Raw genomic sequence first — 19495 nt, 5'->3', positions numbered from 1 at the left:
TGAAGCTAGGCAGAAGGAAAGTCCTGGTGAGTGAAGCCAGGCAGATAAGAAGTCCTAGTGAGTAAAGCTAGGAAGAAGGAAAGTCCTGGTGAGTGAAGCTAGGCATGGGAAATCCAGTGGATCAAGGTTGATCGGACACCTGGTGGAGATAAGTCCAAGTGGGACAAGGATGACCGGACACTTGGCACGAGGAGAAAAGTCCAAGTGGGTCAAAGGTATTGATCGGACACGTGGTGAGGGAGTCCTAGCAGGTCAAGGGTGACCGGATGCTAGACATGATGTACCAACAGGTCATGGTTAACCGGATGTTGGCTTGGGGGGACTTTGGACTTGATTTTGGGCAAAAATCATGAGCTGGATCGATCAGTCGATCGATTGGCTCATGCCCAATCGATCAGCTGATCGAATTAGTGAGTCCCTGCGACAAGCCTCCTCCCAATCGATCAGTGAATTGATTGGGGAGAAGTGTCGCGCGAATAGAAAGCCTCCCAATCGATCAGCCGATCGATTGGGAGCCTCCAATCGATCGGCCGATCGATTGGGAGTTGCGACTTCGTGTGATAAGCCCTGGATCGATCGGTCGATCGATCCAAAGCCTCCCCAATCGATTGGGAGCAATCCAATCAATTGGGATTCGATCGTTGGCGTCGTATTTAGCCGTGGGCGAGCGATTCTCTCGTTAGATCTTCCACGGCTCAGATTCTTTCTCTACATAGATCTTCACAACAATTCTCCACAGCTCTCACGCCAGATCTTGAAGGTTCTTAAAGGCTTGTGCTGGTGCACGTCCAAGTCAAGATGCGAGGAAGAAGCTAGGGTTAGGGTTTCTTGTGCATATCTTGTAAGCTTTTGCTTGTATTGTATCGCCCTTCCCTTTCTTCTTGTACTGTGAGTTTGTAGGGCTTCTCCGCCTTTGGTAGTTACCGTTAAGGAGTGTTTTATTAGTGGAGGGTGCGTGAGTGTGTGGATCCTTGGACTAGTCACCTCTTCTTGAGGTGGATACCAAGTAAATCTACGAGTTAGCGTTGTGTGGTTGTTTCTGTGTATTTTTCGCTACATTTCATCACAAGAAGCAAGCAACGACGAGCACAAGATCGTGCCGAGCTATTTATCCCCCCCTCGATCTAAATTTTGACCCTAACAAGTGGTATCAGAGCAAGGTTGCTCTTCACCGGAATCATCGCCGGATGGGGCAAAAGACTAGAGGGTGAAGAAGTTGGAGCAATTCTACAAGTCGAAGTCTTTATTCAAGAAGCTCAACTTCAAATGGAATTCCAAGATGGGCTTGGATTCGATACAAGGGTGCCTCCACCATTCACAATGATGAACTTCGATCTTTGGAGATCAAGGATTGAGAATTTCTTGATGGTGGAGATAGAGCAATAGTTTGCTCTCATGGAAGGTTTTGAGGCTCCAACAAATTCAAAGGGCAAAACTCTCAAGTGGAGCAAGTGGAGCCAAGAGCAAATTCAAAGGAGCGAGGCAAATGACAAAGTGACCAAGTTATTGATCAATCTATTGCCAAGCAATATTTTGGCTCAACTCGGAGAATTCAAAGATGCCAAGGAGCTTTGGAGCAAATTGGCAACAATTCATGAGATCCCCTCCACTGTGCCAATTCAAGAAGAATCCAAAGAGGGTGACTCCGTGGGTCAAGATCAAGAGGAAGTGGACTCCGAAGTTGAGAGATGCTCAACTTTCGAAGAAGAAGTCCAAGAAGCCTCATCTTCAAAGGAATGCAATGAAAATAGCAAAGAGGGAGCATACTCTTTGTTCCATGTACAAGATGAAGATGATGAAGCCTCCACCTCTAGGATTGAGGGGGAGCGATTTTCATTGACACCGCTTCAAGGAGAAAAAGAAGTCTCTACATCCGGGTCAAGAGAAGAAGAGGATGAAGAAGCTTCCACCTCCACAAGTCGAGTCAAATCTATTGGAGGAGCATCATTGTCGGAACAAGAGGACGTTTCTACCTCCAGAGCAAAAGGAGAAGATGTCATCCCTACACATGAAGGTATAAATATTTCAAATAAAAATAAACAACATATCATATGCTTTGAGTGTAGGGAACATGGGCATTATAAGAGCAAATGCCCTACATTGGCGAAGAAGAAGATGTTAGTTAGAGCCCTAAAGCCAATCATTTGATGATTGTCGTATAGGCTCGTTGTATCATATTCTTATATATATAAAGACATTTATTTATGGTTATTATGCTTACTTGTATTGGTGCCAAATAACTAAGTATAATAGCGTCCTTGAGTAGAAGGTTCTTACCTATATCAATCGGTTAGTTGAATCGATAGTGAGATGATATAGGGAACACTACTCTTAATCATTCCTAGTCAAGTATTAGCATTCAAGGACAATGTTAATGCGACGAGACTAGCATGTAGGTCAACTCGATGACTTGATCTCACAAGTCATGGATATGGAGATATCAAGTTGACACATGGGTATGCATTGGAGAATGTATACTGAATGACCCACCATGAGAAAGTATCATGGATCGTTATATGAGTGTCATATATTTTCACATATGGCGATTAGTATGACTATTAGTCCTTGGACCTAAAGTCACCATGGTTCTCTACATAAGGAGTTGCATACTTTGACTTCGTCAAACGTCACCCGTAACTGGGTGGACTATAAAGGCGATTACTCGGTATGTAACAAATTATGTGGAGGGATGTGAGTGATGTAGATGGGATCTATCCCTCCTATATGACGGGAGTGACATCAATATTTTTGATAGAGTGAGATCACTAAGTGCATGGTCATGCCCAAATGAGTCAATATGAGATGTTGATCTCATTTTATTGAGTGAGTCTACTTGGGATTCAAGATTTAGATTGATTAGAGGATGACACGGTCTATGCCTCACATTGATCAATCTAGATGTCAAGGATAGAAGGACACTTGTCATATATTGTGAAGAGTCACAATTAGTAGTCACAAGGTGATGTTGGATCTCAACATTCTTATAACTTGGGTAGTAATGATGTGTTGCTAGATACCGCTCATTACTTATGCTTCTAAATGGGTTTAGGAGCATTGCCAATGTTATAAGAACCATTAGGGTCATACACAAAGGGCAATTAGATGAAGATTAGGTTCATTTGATGAACCTAAAGGATTAGGTCCATGTGATGAACCAAATTGGATTAAGAGTAATCCAAATTAGGCTAATTGAGTTGGACTCAATTTGGTTTATGTGTTAGATGAGTCTAATTTGGACTTAGACTCATTGAGTCAATTTAATTCAATGAATAGAGATTCATTAAATTAAAATTGACTTGAACCAATGGTTAGATCAGATCAACCAAGGGAGAGAAGTGGTTAAGTTTGACTTGACTTGAGAGGAAGATGAAGGGTCAAGTTTGACTTGACCATTTGCCACCTCATTGGTGAGTTGGCATTAAGTGGGCTAATGGTGATGCTCTACATCATCATGGTTGCTTAAGTGGAATGCCACCTCATGGGAGTTACCAAGAGTTGTGACTCTTGGTATCCCATGGAGATAAAACTCCCTCTTAATGTGGCCGGCCACACTAATTCATATGGTGAGTTTCATTTGGATTTTGTAACTCTCATCTTCTTCCTCAAGCTCTTTCTTCTCTCCCTCACCTCCACCTTGGCCGAACCTTTCAAAGGTGCTAGCACACCTTTTGTTTGGTTTCTCCATCTCTTGCTTGTGTGGATACACATAGAGGAGTATCTACTTTGATACTCTTGAGATCCGGCGAACCTTGGACGAGCGGGATTAGCGAAGAGCATAGCATCAAGGGTAAAGCTCTTCTCCTTTGTAGATCTAGTTTAGATCTAGACTAGAAACTCGTACTTGAAGTTTTATGGAAATTTTATTTCTTCGCACGGATCCGGTGGTGGGGTTTCGGGGTTTCCACAACGCAAAAAGCGATTTTTACTGCCCGAAAAACCCAACAGAAGAGCCAAGTGGCACTAAAGAGTAAGGAGAAGCCCTTAGAGACCGCTCCCATAACAAAGAAGAGTAAGGAGGACATTGTGTGCATTTCTTGCAATCAAAAGTTACACTATCGTAGTCAATGTCCCAAGGGGAAGAAGGTGGTCAAAGCTCAAGGAGGAAGCACAACTCAAGAGGGAGCCTCTAAGGTAAAACGAAAGGTATCATTTATTGATCCTACCTCTTTAAATAATGGTAAAAAGCATGCTAATTTCAAATTTTGTCATTTTAATGCGATTTACCATAAAAATAGGAAGCATGATAGCATTAAGAAAAAACATGTTGCTCTTCATGCTAAAACTACCACACCTAGGTCTAGGAAGGTAGATAAAAATTTAGGCAAGAATTCTAAGGATCATAGTTATAAGCCTAGAAATAAAAATACTCAAGGATTTAAGGAAAAATCAAAATCTAGGGGTTTATGGGAAGAAAATCAAGTCTTGAGATCAAGGCTTAATAAAATGGAAAAGACCCTAAAAAGGATGGAAAGTATTCTAAAAGGGAAAAATGAGCAAAGTCTAGGTTTAGCACAACAAGGGTCATTCAAGAGCTATAGGGGTTTGGGATACAAACCTAAAACCAAAAAGGATGTGCCTTCTTACCATATGGTTCCATATAATTATGGAATCAACCCTAGGTCAAATGGTCAAGTCAAAAATACTAGGGAGGTTATCCCTAAGAGTATTTTTGCAACAAACGTGACTTCTTCTTCTAAGAAGTCCAAGAAAGTCACTAGGAAGGTCACAAGGGAAACAATCCCTAAAGTTGACTTAAAAGAAGTGACCAAGGCTTCTAAGAAGCCTAACAAGGTCACTAGGAAGGTATCTAGGGAAGTTATCCCTAATAAATACCTAGAGCATCCAAGGAGCACCAATAGGTTTTGGATTCCTAGAAGCATTTTCTCTAACCCTTAGATGGGATAGAGAGTGTCAACTCTGATTAGAAGGATAGTTAACCCAACTTTGATGAAGTTGACACTCAGAGAGCATTTTCAAGGTTATTGTTAACCTTTGAAAATATAAAGGATTATGATTTACTCTTGAAAGAGTAAAGTGTGCCAAAATTTGGGGAATCATGTTTATTCTAAATTGGCACAAATTGGGAAAAACATAAGAAATACCAAGTTAGGGGTTTTAGTATTTTCTTAGGGATTTAAAGGCAAATTTAAGCCTTAAATTTAAAGTGGTTACTCTTGGAAGAGTAAATTATGCCAAAAATTTGAGGAATATTCTAAATTTAAATTGGTATAAATTAGGAAAAGCAAAAGAAATGTCAAAATTGGATTTTGGCATTCTCTTGGGAAATAGTGGGCAATCTAGGGTTTAAATTTTTAAGTTAGCTAAGGTTAAGGATACTTAGATAAGTAATCTAGGTATTTTATTTATGCTAATTTTTCATGCCTTGTTTGCTCATCATATGACATGACATCATATTTATTCGTTTGTTTTTGCATTCATGTTTTATGAAAAATACAAAAATATCATGTCATGTCATACATACATCATGTAGTTATAGGAAATATTTCTTTCAAAAATTATTTCTTTTTGATGTATGCCATAACACATCATGCATTATTTTAATTCCTTGCAATCTAAGGACAAATGGCATTCATTGACAAGTAACGTCTTTGGTGGATGTTCATAACCTCAAAATGCCTAGATAGATATGCATGATCCCTAGATTAGGGCAAAACCAAAGTTTACATCTCACTAAAGAACTATAAGGTGACTTGTATGTGGTTTCATACACATTAGATACAAGTGAAATGTTAGGGTGATGAGCAAAACTTAAGATGTTGATTTAGTGCATTTTTTTGAGTTTTATTCATCAAAACTCATAGTTATGTGTTTTCCGATCATTGGGAAAGCTAATGTACAAGTCATGTGCATTAAGCCCAAGGAACATGGTCGGATATTTTTTTTGAAAATGATTTTAAAAATACATTTGGAAAACCTTGATGAAGACTATCTTTTGATAGTAATATCATTGAAGAGTTCGGCACAAACTTGAAGAAAACATTAAAATTTTTATGAGTTTTCAAGTTTGTGTCAATCTTTGAAAATATGAGGTATTTTCTTAGAAAACTATTTTTCCTTGATAAAGTATACCCTAAACAATGTCTACATGAATTTTCGTGATTTTTTGAATACTGTAGAACTTTTGGGGAGTTACTGAAGTTGACTGAATTTGAATTTCAACAATTTTAGACTCCAATCGATCACTTGATCGATTGGAGTGCCTCAATCGATCAGGCGATCGATTGAGAAGGCATTTCTCGCGAGCAAAAGCTCGCTGGATCGATCCACCGATCGATCCACATAGCTTGAATCGATCAGTGGATCGATTCAGATGGGTTCAATCGATTGGGACCCAACTCCGATCAATTAGGGATGCTGATTTTGGCTGGAAAAGCTTATTTTCAGCATTTTTGGTCTAGGTAACCTTTTCTAATCCCTAAAAACATATTTGTATACATTTAGGGGGTGTTTTCATGATGAAAACAAGGATGGATTGGTCAAGGAAGACTAAGTAGAGGTTTAGGTTGAGGTTTGGTTTCAATATTGAATTTTTGAACCTCAAAACTTCTAAATTTGGGTTTCCTATATGTTTAGGGATTCCAAGTCATTGTTGGTGCAATGATAGAAGTTACGTGCATGTCTTTAGGGGGAGTTACTCTTTAAGGACATGAAAATCTATTTTTCATACACCTTGGAAGGTAGTCAATCTTTTTTAGCAAAAATGCTCAAGGTTGGGCATTTGAATGTAATGGAGAGTGGATATCTTCATTATTCATGTGGTGTATGCTCACGGATGAGCATTTGATGGAAATGAAGGGTATGGGACCTTCATTTGAATCGTGTATGAATATACCAGGTGGTATATGCTCAAGGTTGAGCGTTAAGAATAATGAAGGGTATGAGACCTTTGTTATTACGTTGGGTAACTCTTCAGGGGGAGAGTTTTTGATATGTGCCAATAGGGGGAGAATGTAGGGTTTAAGTTAGGCCTTCATTACCTAAGAGGGATTTTGTCCTCTAGAAAAGAAGGAGAATGAAGGAAATCCTCATTCATATTGACATGAAGGAAGTTGAGGCTATGGGATTAGTCTAACTTAAATGAGGTATTGTCAAACATCAAAAAGGGGGAGATTGTTGGTGCAATATTCCCTAGGTCAAGGTTAACCTGTTTGACTAAGCTTGAATAGGGTCAAGCTCGAGTCTTAATATTTGGGTTTCAATGTTTGACAATACATATAGACAATACATGGAGATTGCTGGTGCGATTGTTCATGTGGGGAGATTGTGAGGAGAGACAAGTAGGTCAAGATTGACAGGATACTTGACTGGAAAATCCTGGTGAGTGAAGCCAGGTGAAAGTCCTAACTAAGTGGTTTGGCAGACTAGAAAGTCCTAGTGAGTGAAGCTAGGTAGAAGGAAAGTCCTGGTGAGTGAAGCAAGGCAGATGAGAAGTCCTAGTGAGTGAAGCAAGGCAGAAGGAAAGTCCTGGTGAGTGAAGCCAGGCAGATGAGAAGTCCTAGTGAGTGAAGCTAGGCAGAAGGAAAGTCCTGGTGAGTGAAGCCAGGCAGATGAGAAGTCCTAGTGAGTAAAGCTAGGCAGAAGGAAAGTCCGGGTGAGTGAAGCCAGGCATGGGAAATCCAGGTGGATCAAGGTTGATCGGACAACTGGTGGAGATAAGTCCAAGTGGGTCAAGGATGAACGGACACTTGTCACGAGGAGAAAAGTCCAAGTGGGTCAAAGGTATTGACCGGACACTTGGTGAAGGAGTCCTGGCAGGTCAAGGGTGACCGGATGCTGGCATGATGTACCAACAGGTCATGGTTGACCGAATGTTGGTTTGGGGGACTTTGGACTTGGTTTTGGGCAAAAACCATGAGCTGGATCGATCAGCCGATCGATTGGCTCATGCCCAATCGATCGGCTGATTGATTGGGTGAGTCCCTGTGACAAGCCTCCTCCCAATCGATCAGTGAATCGATTAGGGAGAAGTGTCGCGCGAACAGAAAGCCTTCCAATCGATCAGTCGATCGATTGGGAGCTTCTAATCGATCGGTCGATCGATTGGGAGCTGTGACTTCACGCGATAAGCCTTTGATCGATCGGCCGATCGATTCAAAGCCTCCCCAATCAATTGGGAACAATCCAATCGATTGGGATTCGACTATTGGCATCATATTTAGCCGTGGGCGAGCGATTCTCTCATTAGATCTTCCACGACTCAGATTCTTTCTCTACACAGATCTTCACAGTAGTTCTCCACAGCTTTCATGCCAGATCTTGAAGGTTCTTGGAGGCTTGTGCTGGTGCACGTCCAAGTTAAGAGGCGAGGAAGAAGCTAGGGTTAGGGTTTCTTGTGCATATCTTGTAAGCTTTTGCTTGTATTGTATCTCCCTTCCCTTTCTTCTTGTACTGTGAGCTTGTAGGGCTTCTCCGCCTTCGGTAGTTAGCGTAAAGGAGTGTTTTATTAGTGGATTGTGTGTGAGTGTGTGGACCCTTGGACTAGTCACCTCTTCTTGAGGTGGATACTAAGTAAATCTACGAGTTAGCATTATGTGGTTGTTTCTGTGTATTTTTCGCTGCATTTCATCATAAGAAGCAAGCAACGACGAGCACAAGATCACGCCGAGCTATTCACCCCCCCTCCTCTAGCTACATTTCGACCCTAACAGTATTCAAATTTGAGGCGTTCCTACTGGTGGAACGGTATGAAGAAAGACATCGTGGAATTTGTAGCGAGATGTCTTGTTTGTCAACAGGTGAAGGCCGAGCACCAGAGACCTGTCGGATTACTTCAGTGGATTTCTATTCCTGAGTGGAAATGGGAACATATTACCATGGACTTTGTGGTGGGTTTGCCCAGGACATGACGAGGCCATGACGCGATTTGAGTAATCGTTAATCGATTAACCAAATCAACGCACTTCTTAGCGATCCGGAAGACTAATTCCCTTGATCGATTAGATTACATGGTGTCCCTTTGACTATTATTTCGGATAGAGACCCTCGATTCACGTCTCGATTCTAGCAGAGTCTGTAGTAGGCCTAGGCACTCAGCTTCGTTTCAGTACAGCTTTCCATCCGCAAACAGATGGACAGTCAGAGCGGACCATTCAGACTCTAGAGAACTTGATGAGGTCTTGTGTATTGGATTTTGGAGGCAGTTGGGAGGACCATTTTCCAATGGTAGATTTCATGTACAACAACAGCTTTCATTCAGTTATCCAGATGACACCGTTTGAAGCGTTGTATGGTAGGTCTTGTCGGACACCCACCCTCTGGGATGAGGTTGGGGAGGCCCAGCTGTTGGGACCTCATAGAGCTCAGCATGAGGCAGAGTTAGTCCGTACTATCAGACGGAGGATGTCAGAGGCGCAGGACATCTAGAAGAGTTATGTTGATCAGAGACAGAGACCCCTGGAGTTCTTTACAGGCGATCATGTATTTCTACGAGTTTCACCCACGAAGGGGGTGAAGAGATTTGGCCTCAGAGGTAAGCTAGCTCCACGGTACATTGGCCCTTTCCAGATCCTGGAGAGGAATGGATCAGTAGCTTATCGTCTGGCACTACCACCGTCCCTGGCAGGCGTCCAAGACGTATTCCACATATCTATGCTGAGAAGATACATACCCGACCCGACACATGTGCAGACAGATATCTCAGTTCCCGTTCAGCCTAACATCACTTATGAGGAAGTTCCGGTACGGATTCTGGACCGGAAAGAGTGTCAGCTGCGGAACAAGACAATCCGACTGGTTAAAGTCGGATGGCAGCATCATTTGAAAAAGGAGGCTACCTGGGAGCTCGAGGATACGATACGAGCTCGATACTCCTACCTTTTCACTTGAAGTATGTGGATTAAATTACCGTTCAACATTTATACTTTTTATCTATTGTTAGTACTTGCTGATAGTAGATAATGAAATTTGGGGACCAAATTTTTTATTAGTGGTGGAGAATGTAAAATACCGAAAAATGACGAATAATGATAAGGGAATTTTTCGGAATTTTTAAAAAAAAAATTGAAATTTTTTGGAGACCGTATGGACGAGATTAAGGGGATAAAACTGGGCCCCGGGAAAGCCTGTTTAGGCTACCCCATTTAAATGAGGAAAAGTTGATTTTTCCTTTTTCTTTTTATTTATTTTTTCTTTCTTCCCCGTCGCGATCCATGCCCTAACCGTCGACGCCCTATTTCTCCTAGCCGATCTCTTCCTCTTCCCCCACCCGAGCCCTAAGATCTCCACGCCGCCGCCGATAAACCCTTTCTTCTCTTCCTTTTCCTTCACCCGATTTCCCACCTCTCTATTGGAAATTTCTGAACTCTCCCCTCTCCCCTCTTGCGTCGATCAGCCAGCATCGACCAACGCCGACACCGGATGTCGAGAACCTCTGGTCTCCACCTCACCGTGCCCTAAGTGTCGCCCTCCCGTTGCGTCGCTCTGCTGCCGTAGCCGCAGCGCCAACGCCCTATAGTCGACGCCGAGGTTCTCCTTTTTCCTCTCTTCTGTCGACATCGGTCTCCTTCTTCTCTTCCCCTCTTCTCACCGTTTCTGTCCTAGATCCATTTCGTGGTGCCGACCTTTTTCTGGTCTTCCCGATCAGAGACACACCTCTACATGAGTTGGGCTTCAACCAGGGGCAAAGGTCCATGCCTTAGTTTGCTCTTCATTGTAGTTTCATTTTTGTTGTTACCGTGCCCTAACTGTGATCAAAGAGGTAAGAGGAACTATATTTTGTTGTTGGATTGTAGTTGTGAAAAGGTTTCTTGGTTGACTTCTGATCTCTTTGATTTGGACAGTGAAACGCAAGGTACTTCTTGGTTTCCAACGACTCTTTGGAGAGCTTTTTGTTCTGGCAGCTATTCCACCTGGCAACAACCCTATTACAACCCACTCCATTCTGTGTTCTACAAACAGGGCTGTGATTTGAGGTAAGGCATAAGGATTTGATATATGTGTTGAATTGGGTTGCACTACAACAAAAACATTAAAAGACAACGGTTAAAAACCGTTGTCGTAGGCCCTTTAAAACCGTTGTAACTAGCAGTGTTGTTAAAAGTGGAGGCTACGACAACGGTTTTAAACCGTTGTCTTTTGAATGAAAAGACAACAGTTTTGCAACGGTTTTAAACCGTTGTCTTTGAATGAAAAGACAACGGTTTAAAACCGTTGTTGTTTAGAGCATTTTTTATTAACACTGCTAGTTTACAACCGTTTTTGGGGCTTTGACAACGGTTTTTAACCGTTGTCTTTGAGGGTGATAGACAACAACAACAGTTTTAGATCATTGTCTTTTAAATTATTATCTTTTAATACCAATATATCATATTTCAATATAAATATATAATAAAGAATCATAATCACAAAAGAAAAAATATTTTCCATATCAATGTCATTCAAAATGTTACTTATACAAGAATTATATTACAATCACAAAAGAAAAAACATGTCTAACATTCAAATAAAATTTATCCCAATACAAATAAACAAATAAACTTCATTTACAACTAATGAATAATTGTCAAAAGACTAGAAACTTGTGATGGTGGTTCATGCCATGTAGGATTGCAAGTAATTATTGTCAACTCAAGCCCCATCAAAATCTTCAACTTGTAGAATTTCATCGGACTCCTCTTTCTCACTTGCTGATTCTTCCATATCAACCTTTTCCAACATTCTGGATTTTTGTGAATCAAAGTATGTGAGCAAAGCACCAAAAATAAAAGGGAAGAATATAATACCTGTAGAAGACGTAAAACAGGGTTGATAGCTGAAATTTGGAGAAATGTAGTTGCTACAATCACAATAACAGATTTGATAAATCATACTCTTCAAGTACCCCATTCATATCGACAAATAAAACCACAACATAAAACTTTGTCAATAGAACCTGCAAAATATAAACATATATTAGAAGAGTTCATCTTTATCTGAAGCACTAGTAACTCTTGACCATATACAATTTTTGATACAAGGAGAAAGTTTCATGAAGGTTTATCCTAGACCTGCAAATGAAGCTACTTTTTAGTGTTGTATTAATGTAAATGGTTTTCCAAGTTTTGAAGTATTAATAAAACTCGACTTAATGAAGTTAAAGCTTATCCTAGAGCTCAATAAGTTTCTCATGTGACCTGCTGTAGGAAATTCTAAGAAACAACATAACAAGCCTTCTGGCAGTACAAAAACGAAGTCTGCTGAAACAGAAATTTCTGTCTCAAGACTTGACATACCTGTTGGCCTCATCAAAAAAGTTCAGAAGCACCCAGATGCAGATTCACTCTATGTTGAAGAAATTGATGTCGGTGAAGAATCCCCTCGAACAGTTGTTAGTGGCCTCGTGAAATATATTCCTCTTGAGGAAATGCAGGTTTATTTTGCTTCCCTTTTCAAATTTTCTTCCATTTGGATGTGAATTTCCTATGTTCTCTAAATCACTGGTGCAGAATCGGAAGGTTTGTGTCCTTTGTAACTTGAAGCCTGCAACCATGAGGGGCATTAAGTCACAAGCAATGGTCTTGGCTGCATCAAACGATGACCACACAAAGTTAAGTCGTTAACTCTGCCTCCATTCTTACAAGTCTTTGCTTTTACTAACCTGTTAGTTTTTTAGTATTATAATATTGGTTGGTTTACCTGGGAAATTATCATCTTTACATGTGATCATTCATCAAGAACGACTAATGAATTCATTTTGTTTCCAGGTTGAGTTAGTTGATCCACCATCATCAGCCAAGGTTGGTGAACGAGTGACCTTTCTGGGATACTCAGGCGAACCAAACAGCGTCTTAAACGCCAAGAGCAAAGTTTGGGAGAAGCTGCAGGTTGATCTGCAGTCTAATAAAGAGTGGTTGCCTGTTATAAGGATGTGCCTTTCACAACATCTGCTGGTGTTTGTAAAGTTTCGTCTATCACAAATGGAGCCATAAGGTAGACAATCTGCCTTTTTACATTAAGGTCCAATGCATTATAAACCAAAAATTATAACAAGTATGAGGTCAAAAAAGTATTGAACAACAAACATAAATCTTAAATGAGTTTCATATGCTAAATAAACTCCATCAAGAAACTACTACTTGATTAAAGGATAAAATTTCTAGTCTTAGTGAAAGTGCAGGCTCAACTTGCAACTTTAATCAACTTATTCAAGCAATAGCGAATACAACTAAATTATATCATTGGATTATAGCACCAGAAAAACATGCTAATTACATCAATTTTTAATCTCTAAAGTCAACACAAGGATGTCACTAGATGCTAACCAATTTGCACTTGTCACTAGATGCTTGAAAGATCTTAAAGTGAAAAACTATGGAAAATTGGCAAATATTAATCAAAGGACTACATAATGGAGAGAAAGAATAGCAACATCTAATAGTTATCACACATTGCAATAAACTATGAGAAAGGTAGCACACAGATATAATTAGAAATTCTTCACAATTCTAACATGCTTAAAAAAAATCAGTATGGGGAAGTATTAGCAAATAAAGGACTAGATCTAATTAAATGAGTCAAAGAAATCACCTTCTCACATGTCTCTCGTTCTACTGTGAAATCTTACAGCATAGTTACACAGATCTAATGGATCAGAGCCAGGTCAAAAATGTAGCAGACAATCTTAATTCATTACAGGAAAGATGTGTGATGAGAACCATATCCACTGTGGGTCTCAATTACTTCAAGCTGGCGGAGGGCAATCCAAAGCACTCGCTTAGCTCTATAATTCAATATTCCAAGTTCGCATATCTTGGATGTTCTAACATCTACACCTAGAAGATATCCAAGCATAACAGGTCAATGTCAATGCATATTGAAGCTAGAAATTAGCAGTTTGAAAGGATAGCAAAGAGATTCATCATGTGCATTGAGCTTGTTAGCACTTCTAAGGTAAAGGTGCCACAACAATAATCTTTTAGTCTATACCATGAATCCAAACATACATCTTATAGGGAAATTGAATCTGCTTGGAGCTTATTCATGAATAAGCACCTGTTGTCAACAATAATCATATTGAAGCTTTGGAAGCATCTTATACATACACAAACAAAAGGGAAATTGTAGATGAATTAAGGCATGCTTGTACTATAATACCTTGTCTTCAGGCACATGATCATGTGAGTGATCTCCATGCCCTTCCCAAGGATGACGCCAACCCTGAATAGGTGTTTGTACAACAGTTATATTGAGATGACCAAGGTATAGGATGATATTCATAGTAAGGTAATTTACCAAGACTACTGGTCCATCTTGCTTGGCCCTATAAAGAATCCAAAACCTGCAAAGGAATGTATATTCACATGGATCATCATGGTTATGTTTGAAAAAAATGAAAGCATTATTTAGAAAAAACCAGCATTTAAAAGACATTTTTTTAATCTGTCATTTGATTTAATGTTTGCAAGGAAAAAGATCTCGGCAGAAATATTATTGTAGAAATTGGATGAAAATTGTTATTTGTTTCATCATATTTGTGTCAAAGTCAGTAAAAGTCGTGAGGTGTTGAATTGAAATGCCCACATAGTAACCCATAGGGAGAAAAACATGTCAGGAATATATTACTTTTGCAATAAGATAAACACCAGAACTATCTCTCCACTTGAGCATATTAACAAACATGATCTCTGCCTTAGACATGTTGAAGTTCCGCAATCACAAAAATCTGCAGAGAAGAATAGAAAGCTATAGCATCAATAGTAAAATTCTTTCACACGATATAGAACTAGGACATGTATGATCAATATAATAATAAGAAGGATTCAAAAAGAGAAATTTCTTCCAGCTACTTAACAAATGTATTCTAGCCATACCGGAGAAGTGTATGGTAGTCATCATACTTCTCAGGTAGCTGACCCTTCGATAGTAGTGTGTCCCTCAACGACTTCACCACTTTCTCCTCATTCGGATCGTGGACGCCTTGGAACATCGTTGGAAATGCATTGCTTTTGCTGACCTTAGTGAGCGATTTCTACAAGGACCTGAAGGTCAATTTTGAAGTCAAAGGGGGCTTCTTCTTCTCGGGCTCCGGAAAATGCCAATGTGATTCCAAAGGTCCGTAGAACGTGTTTGTCCTTCTCGTCTGCTTCTGTTCCTCAGTGGTCGTCGAATTCCTCCTCGAAGAGTCACCATTGGACCTGGCTGTAGGATAGTTACCCTTCCACCAAGAACTCATTTCGCTTACCAGCTTTCTTTATCTCCTAAATTTCGCAGAATGCCTAGTTTTGACAGAAGATGGAGGTGGAGGTTGGAGGGAAAAGCCTGGCTTCCCTGGAATAACTTCAAGCGCTGAGTGGAAGCCATGGAAAGGAGATCGCCCTCCATCTTCAAATGATCTGTAGAAGAAAAGGAAAAAGAAAAGAATATGAAAGCGTGCGATGGACAAAGGAGCGATCGAGTCGAGAGAGGAATAAAACAGAAGTGCTGCTTGATCTTAGCAGTGCTCCAAGGTCGTCGAGGTCGCGGTTGGTACAATCCGTGGCTTCAGATCAGAGGTATGCGATGAGGTTTAGGATGCGTCGACAAAGATCGCCACGCATTGAAAACCTCTAAGCCTTCCATTCTACTCCAATCCCACAGCTGCGCGCTCACCATCACCATAGAAAACGATAGAGCAAGTGAGAGGTTTTAGGGATCGAGAAGGTAAAGGGGCAGAATGAAGCGGCAAAAAATTTCAGAGAGAGGGAAAGACAAAACGCAGCAGCGGCAAAAAATTGAGAAGGGGAAAAAGTGGCGAAAGAAGAAAAACAACGCTATTCAATAACACTTAATAGACAACGGTTTTCAAAAACCATTGTCGTAATCCCAAAAAAAGCGCACATAGACAACATTTTTCAAAAACTGTTGTCGTAGCCTTTAAAAACCGTTGTCGTAGCCCCAAAAAAACATAAATAGACAACGGTTTTTAAAAACCGTTGTCGTAGGCCAAAAAAATTGCTAAAAGACAACGGTTTTTGTTAAAACCGTTGTTAAAAGGTAAAAAGACAACGATTTGGTATAAAACCGTTGTCGTTTGAGTGTTGTTGAATGCAGATTTTCTTGTAGTGTTGGTTATGAATTACGTATTTAGTTGTTTATGTGTAAAAGGAATTAGGTGTTTATTAATGGTTGATTGGGGATTAGGTAACTAACCCTAATTGATCGTCAATTTTGTTAAGGCAGGATGATGGTCATGTGTTTAGGGTTTTACCCTAATTTAGGGTTAGAGATTTTATTTAGCTATTTATAAGAATTGTATCTAAATAAATATATTTATATTGGTGACACAGGACTTTGACGCGAGACGAGCATCTCAACGTTGGATTTAGACCGGATACGATCCTCTATTGGAGGCGGGTATTTTGACTTATCGTTTTAGATTTGTCATTTGATATGCATAGTAATGTTTTAAACAAATAGTAATGATTATATTTTTATCTACATCGGTTGGTCACTACCCGATACCTATTACATGCTTGTTTTGTTTACTTGTTATGTACTTCATGTTAGTAACTACCTGATTATACATGCTTATAGGGGTAGTGACATAACTATGTTTTATTATGTTCAGGATCTAGGTTTTTATACCTTATCTGATCTGTGTACCTAGACCTTTGATTTGATTCATTGTCCTATGGTACACATTATGTAGAGATAGATATGTTCAAGATATTTTCCATGCTTAGTGTCATGCACCATCTCGCATGATTGCATGTTGTGCGATAGTCAGCTCTATTATTGTTGAGCACATCGCCAGTTACATGGATCTGCACACACAACCACTCATGGGTTAGTGGTTCTTATCAGGCAGGGTGTGTTACAGCAGGTTGCTCTGTCAAGGGCTCCGTTGGTCCACTCATGGGTAGTATGATGCAGCGTTGTAGAAGGACAGGGATCCCTCCTCTGGACTTGCTCAGGGAGATGAGAGCATTGAGCTCCCCCACTTATGATTTGGGGTAGGAGGATAAGTGTACTCCGACAGCATCCCGTCTACTTGGTCACTCATCAGGAGTAGTGATGGCAGAGTGCACGGTTGTCACAGCCCTACCCACTCGGTCTCATCAAAATGTGTGAGACGGCTAATTGGAGAGTAGGGGTGACCAGGACATGTCATTGGCATCATACGCATTGATACATTTTATTGCTTGTGTTTGCTGCACTTGTATGCTGCATATTGGATGGATGCATTTGTTTGACATGCATACAGGATTCCTATTCCTCTCAGTTGATTATCCATACATCAGGTCCTGATTAGTACAATTTTCTCCTATTTATTTCAGTTGCATTTATCATTCTTATATCAGGAGACTATACGCATGATTAGTGCTAGTTGTTATTTTCTTACTATGCATGTCAATATTACCCGCTGAGAAGTTGACTCACCCCGTGGTTATTTACTATTTTCAGGTTGAGGCTGTCTGGAGGAGTTCCAGTCGCTAGTTCCCTGTAGGTCGCAAGGTTGTATTGTTTCGGTCTTTTGGTTTTCTTATGATGATATCTAAACGATGTTGTAGACTTGTTCTGGTTTTGACACTTGGATACTGTATGGATTTGCTTTATTGTCGAAGAGTTTTATTTGGATGTGTTTTTGCTACATGTCTGCCTGAATGGCAGAAGAGGTGAGTTCGTAGTGATTTGTGTTTTATGGGTACAGTGGAGTAGGATATCAATTTTGAGCTTTATGGGTGTAGTTGAGAAAGATTTTTGACTTGGTTTCTTATCGTTGCATTTGTTTAGTTTTATTATTAAACTGCGTAATGATTGCTTGTTTTATATATATTGTTCCGGCCATGTTGGCCAAGGTATTTGGTTGGATGTAGAAAGTTTCAGATTGTCACCCGTATAAGGGAGATGCTGTCGAAAATTCTTCTGACAGGGACTCCCCCGGGGCGTGACATATATGCTCTGATTGTCTAATATACTAGATAGTGGTAGTGTGATTTCACCCCGAGTCAATAGTTAAGGAGCTCGATAGCTAGCTATCTCATCTTGTCTGCCCACTAGACCAGATAGTGGTAGTATGAGTTTGCCTGCAAATAGTGACCCTAACTGCCACTACACCAGATAGTGGTAATATAAGCTTCTATGCAATCAGGACTTATTATATGCTTATTATGTGTTGATTTTATGCAAGTGGTTAGTTTTTAGATGTATGATACGTACTCCCAATTTATTGACTATACTTGGTTGAGTAGGTTAGTGAAATATTATGTTGTTGTTTATGTTTTGTTTTGCCAATGCTCTTATTTATGTTAGTAAATAACATTACCTGAGACTGCTTCCTTTAAGTATACACTATTTATCTTATACCTACTAAGTATACACTAAGGTAACATTACCTTAGCTATTTATTGACTATACACTATTTATCTTATACCCACTAAGTATTTTGTATTCACTACCTCTTGTTTTACTTTGACTTCCAAGTTAGTAGATAGAGTGCAGGTTGTGTCGACTACCCTAGTGTCGCTTATAGATCAGTACTTGCCGGTACCACCCAACTTCGAGTTATTGGATTTTATTTTTCTACTGTTTTGATTCAGTTTGTTTTTGTATTGTCTCTTTGAGTTTTTGGTAGAATAGTAATAATCTTAACCTTGTTTAGTATAGTATATTCAAATGTATATGCATACATACACTCATTAGCATTTAGTAACTTGATGATTTTTATAATATATTGATTGTTGTGTTGGTTTTAATTGGTTTGGTACCAATTATGTTTTATATTATCACTAGGAGGTACCATCTGATTTATCGAACAAGTATACCCTTAGGCACACTTGCCTCGCACAGCTAAGGGAGGAGTAGCAAAGCGGCGCTCACGGTGCAATGTAGCATGACCAGTAACAAAGCGACAATGTTGAAACTTGAAGGTGAGGAGGAGTTTTTTTTTTTTTTGGGGGGGGGGGGGGGGGGGATTACACCTTCCTTTGGGTCTTTGGATGAGTAATTTTTCCCTGCTCGTCGAGGTCGCGTCGTGCCCCGTCGAGGTCACATCACGCCTCAACAAGGTCATGCCTCGTTGTTAGTTAGAGACCTAGAGCCAATCATTGATGATTGTATTATGGACTTATTGTATCATATTCTTATATAAATAAAGGCATTTATTTTGGTTATTATACTTACTTGTATTGGTGCCAAATAAACTAAGTATAATAGCGTCCTTGAGTAGAATGTTCTCACCTATATCAATCGGTTAGTTGAACCGATAGTGAGATGATATAGGGAACACTACTCTTAATCATTCCTAGTCGAGTATTAACATTCAGGGACAATGTTAATGCGACGAGACTAGCATGTAGGTCAACTCGATGACATGATCTCACAAGTCATGGATATGGAGATATCAAGTTGACACATGGGTATGTATTGGAGAATGTATACTGAATGACCCGCCATGAAAAAGTATCATGGATCGTTATATGAGTGTCATATACTTTCTCATGTGGCTATTAGTATGACTACTAGTCCTTAGACCTGAAGTCACCATGGATCCCTACATAAGGAGTTATGTACTTTGGTT

At 39.9% G+C, this 19495-nt stretch overlaps 1 protein-coding gene and 1 long non-coding RNA gene across 2 annotated transcripts; one reads left to right on the top strand and one right to left on the bottom strand.

The window, feature by feature from the left end:
- The first annotated feature begins 11880 nt into the window (after positions 1-11880).
- LOC121977565 (probable methionine--tRNA ligase) lies at positions 11881-13149 on the top strand. The gene is made up of 3 exons (XM_042530066.1): positions 11881-12367; positions 12444-12545; positions 12702-13149. The coding sequence occupies exons 1-3, from the start codon at positions 12362-12364 to the stop codon at positions 12924-12926; spliced, it is 333 nt and encodes a 110-aa protein (XP_042386000.1). The 5' UTR covers positions 11881-12361; the 3' UTR covers positions 12927-13149.
- On the bottom strand, positions 12368-14923 carry LOC121977566. The gene is made up of 4 exons (XR_006110934.1): positions 14230-14923; positions 14092-14154; positions 13525-13769; positions 12368-12477 (listed from the first exon to the last, which is right to left on the bottom strand). It is a non-coding gene; the product is annotated as an uncharacterized LOC121977566 (long non-coding RNA).
- Between the last annotated feature and the right edge of the window lie 4572 nt (positions 14924-19495).

This window comes from Zingiber officinale, chromosome 4B (genome assembly GCF_018446385.1).
Source record: "Zingiber officinale cultivar Zhangliang chromosome 4B, Zo_v1.1, whole genome shotgun sequence".
Classification (NCBI taxonomy): domain Eukaryota; kingdom Viridiplantae; phylum Streptophyta; class Magnoliopsida; order Zingiberales; family Zingiberaceae; genus Zingiber; species Zingiber officinale.
The sequence above is the reverse complement of the archived record's forward strand: the minus strand, read 5'-3'. Positions and strand labels throughout refer to the sequence as shown.

Excerpts from the sequence above, each read along its gene's own strand:
- LOC121977565 (XM_042530066.1), top strand. Across the intron at positions 12,546-12,701 it reads CAAACGATGACCACACAAAG|GTTGAGTTAGTTGATCCACC; the intron begins TTAAGTCGTTAA and ends TTTTGTTTCCAG.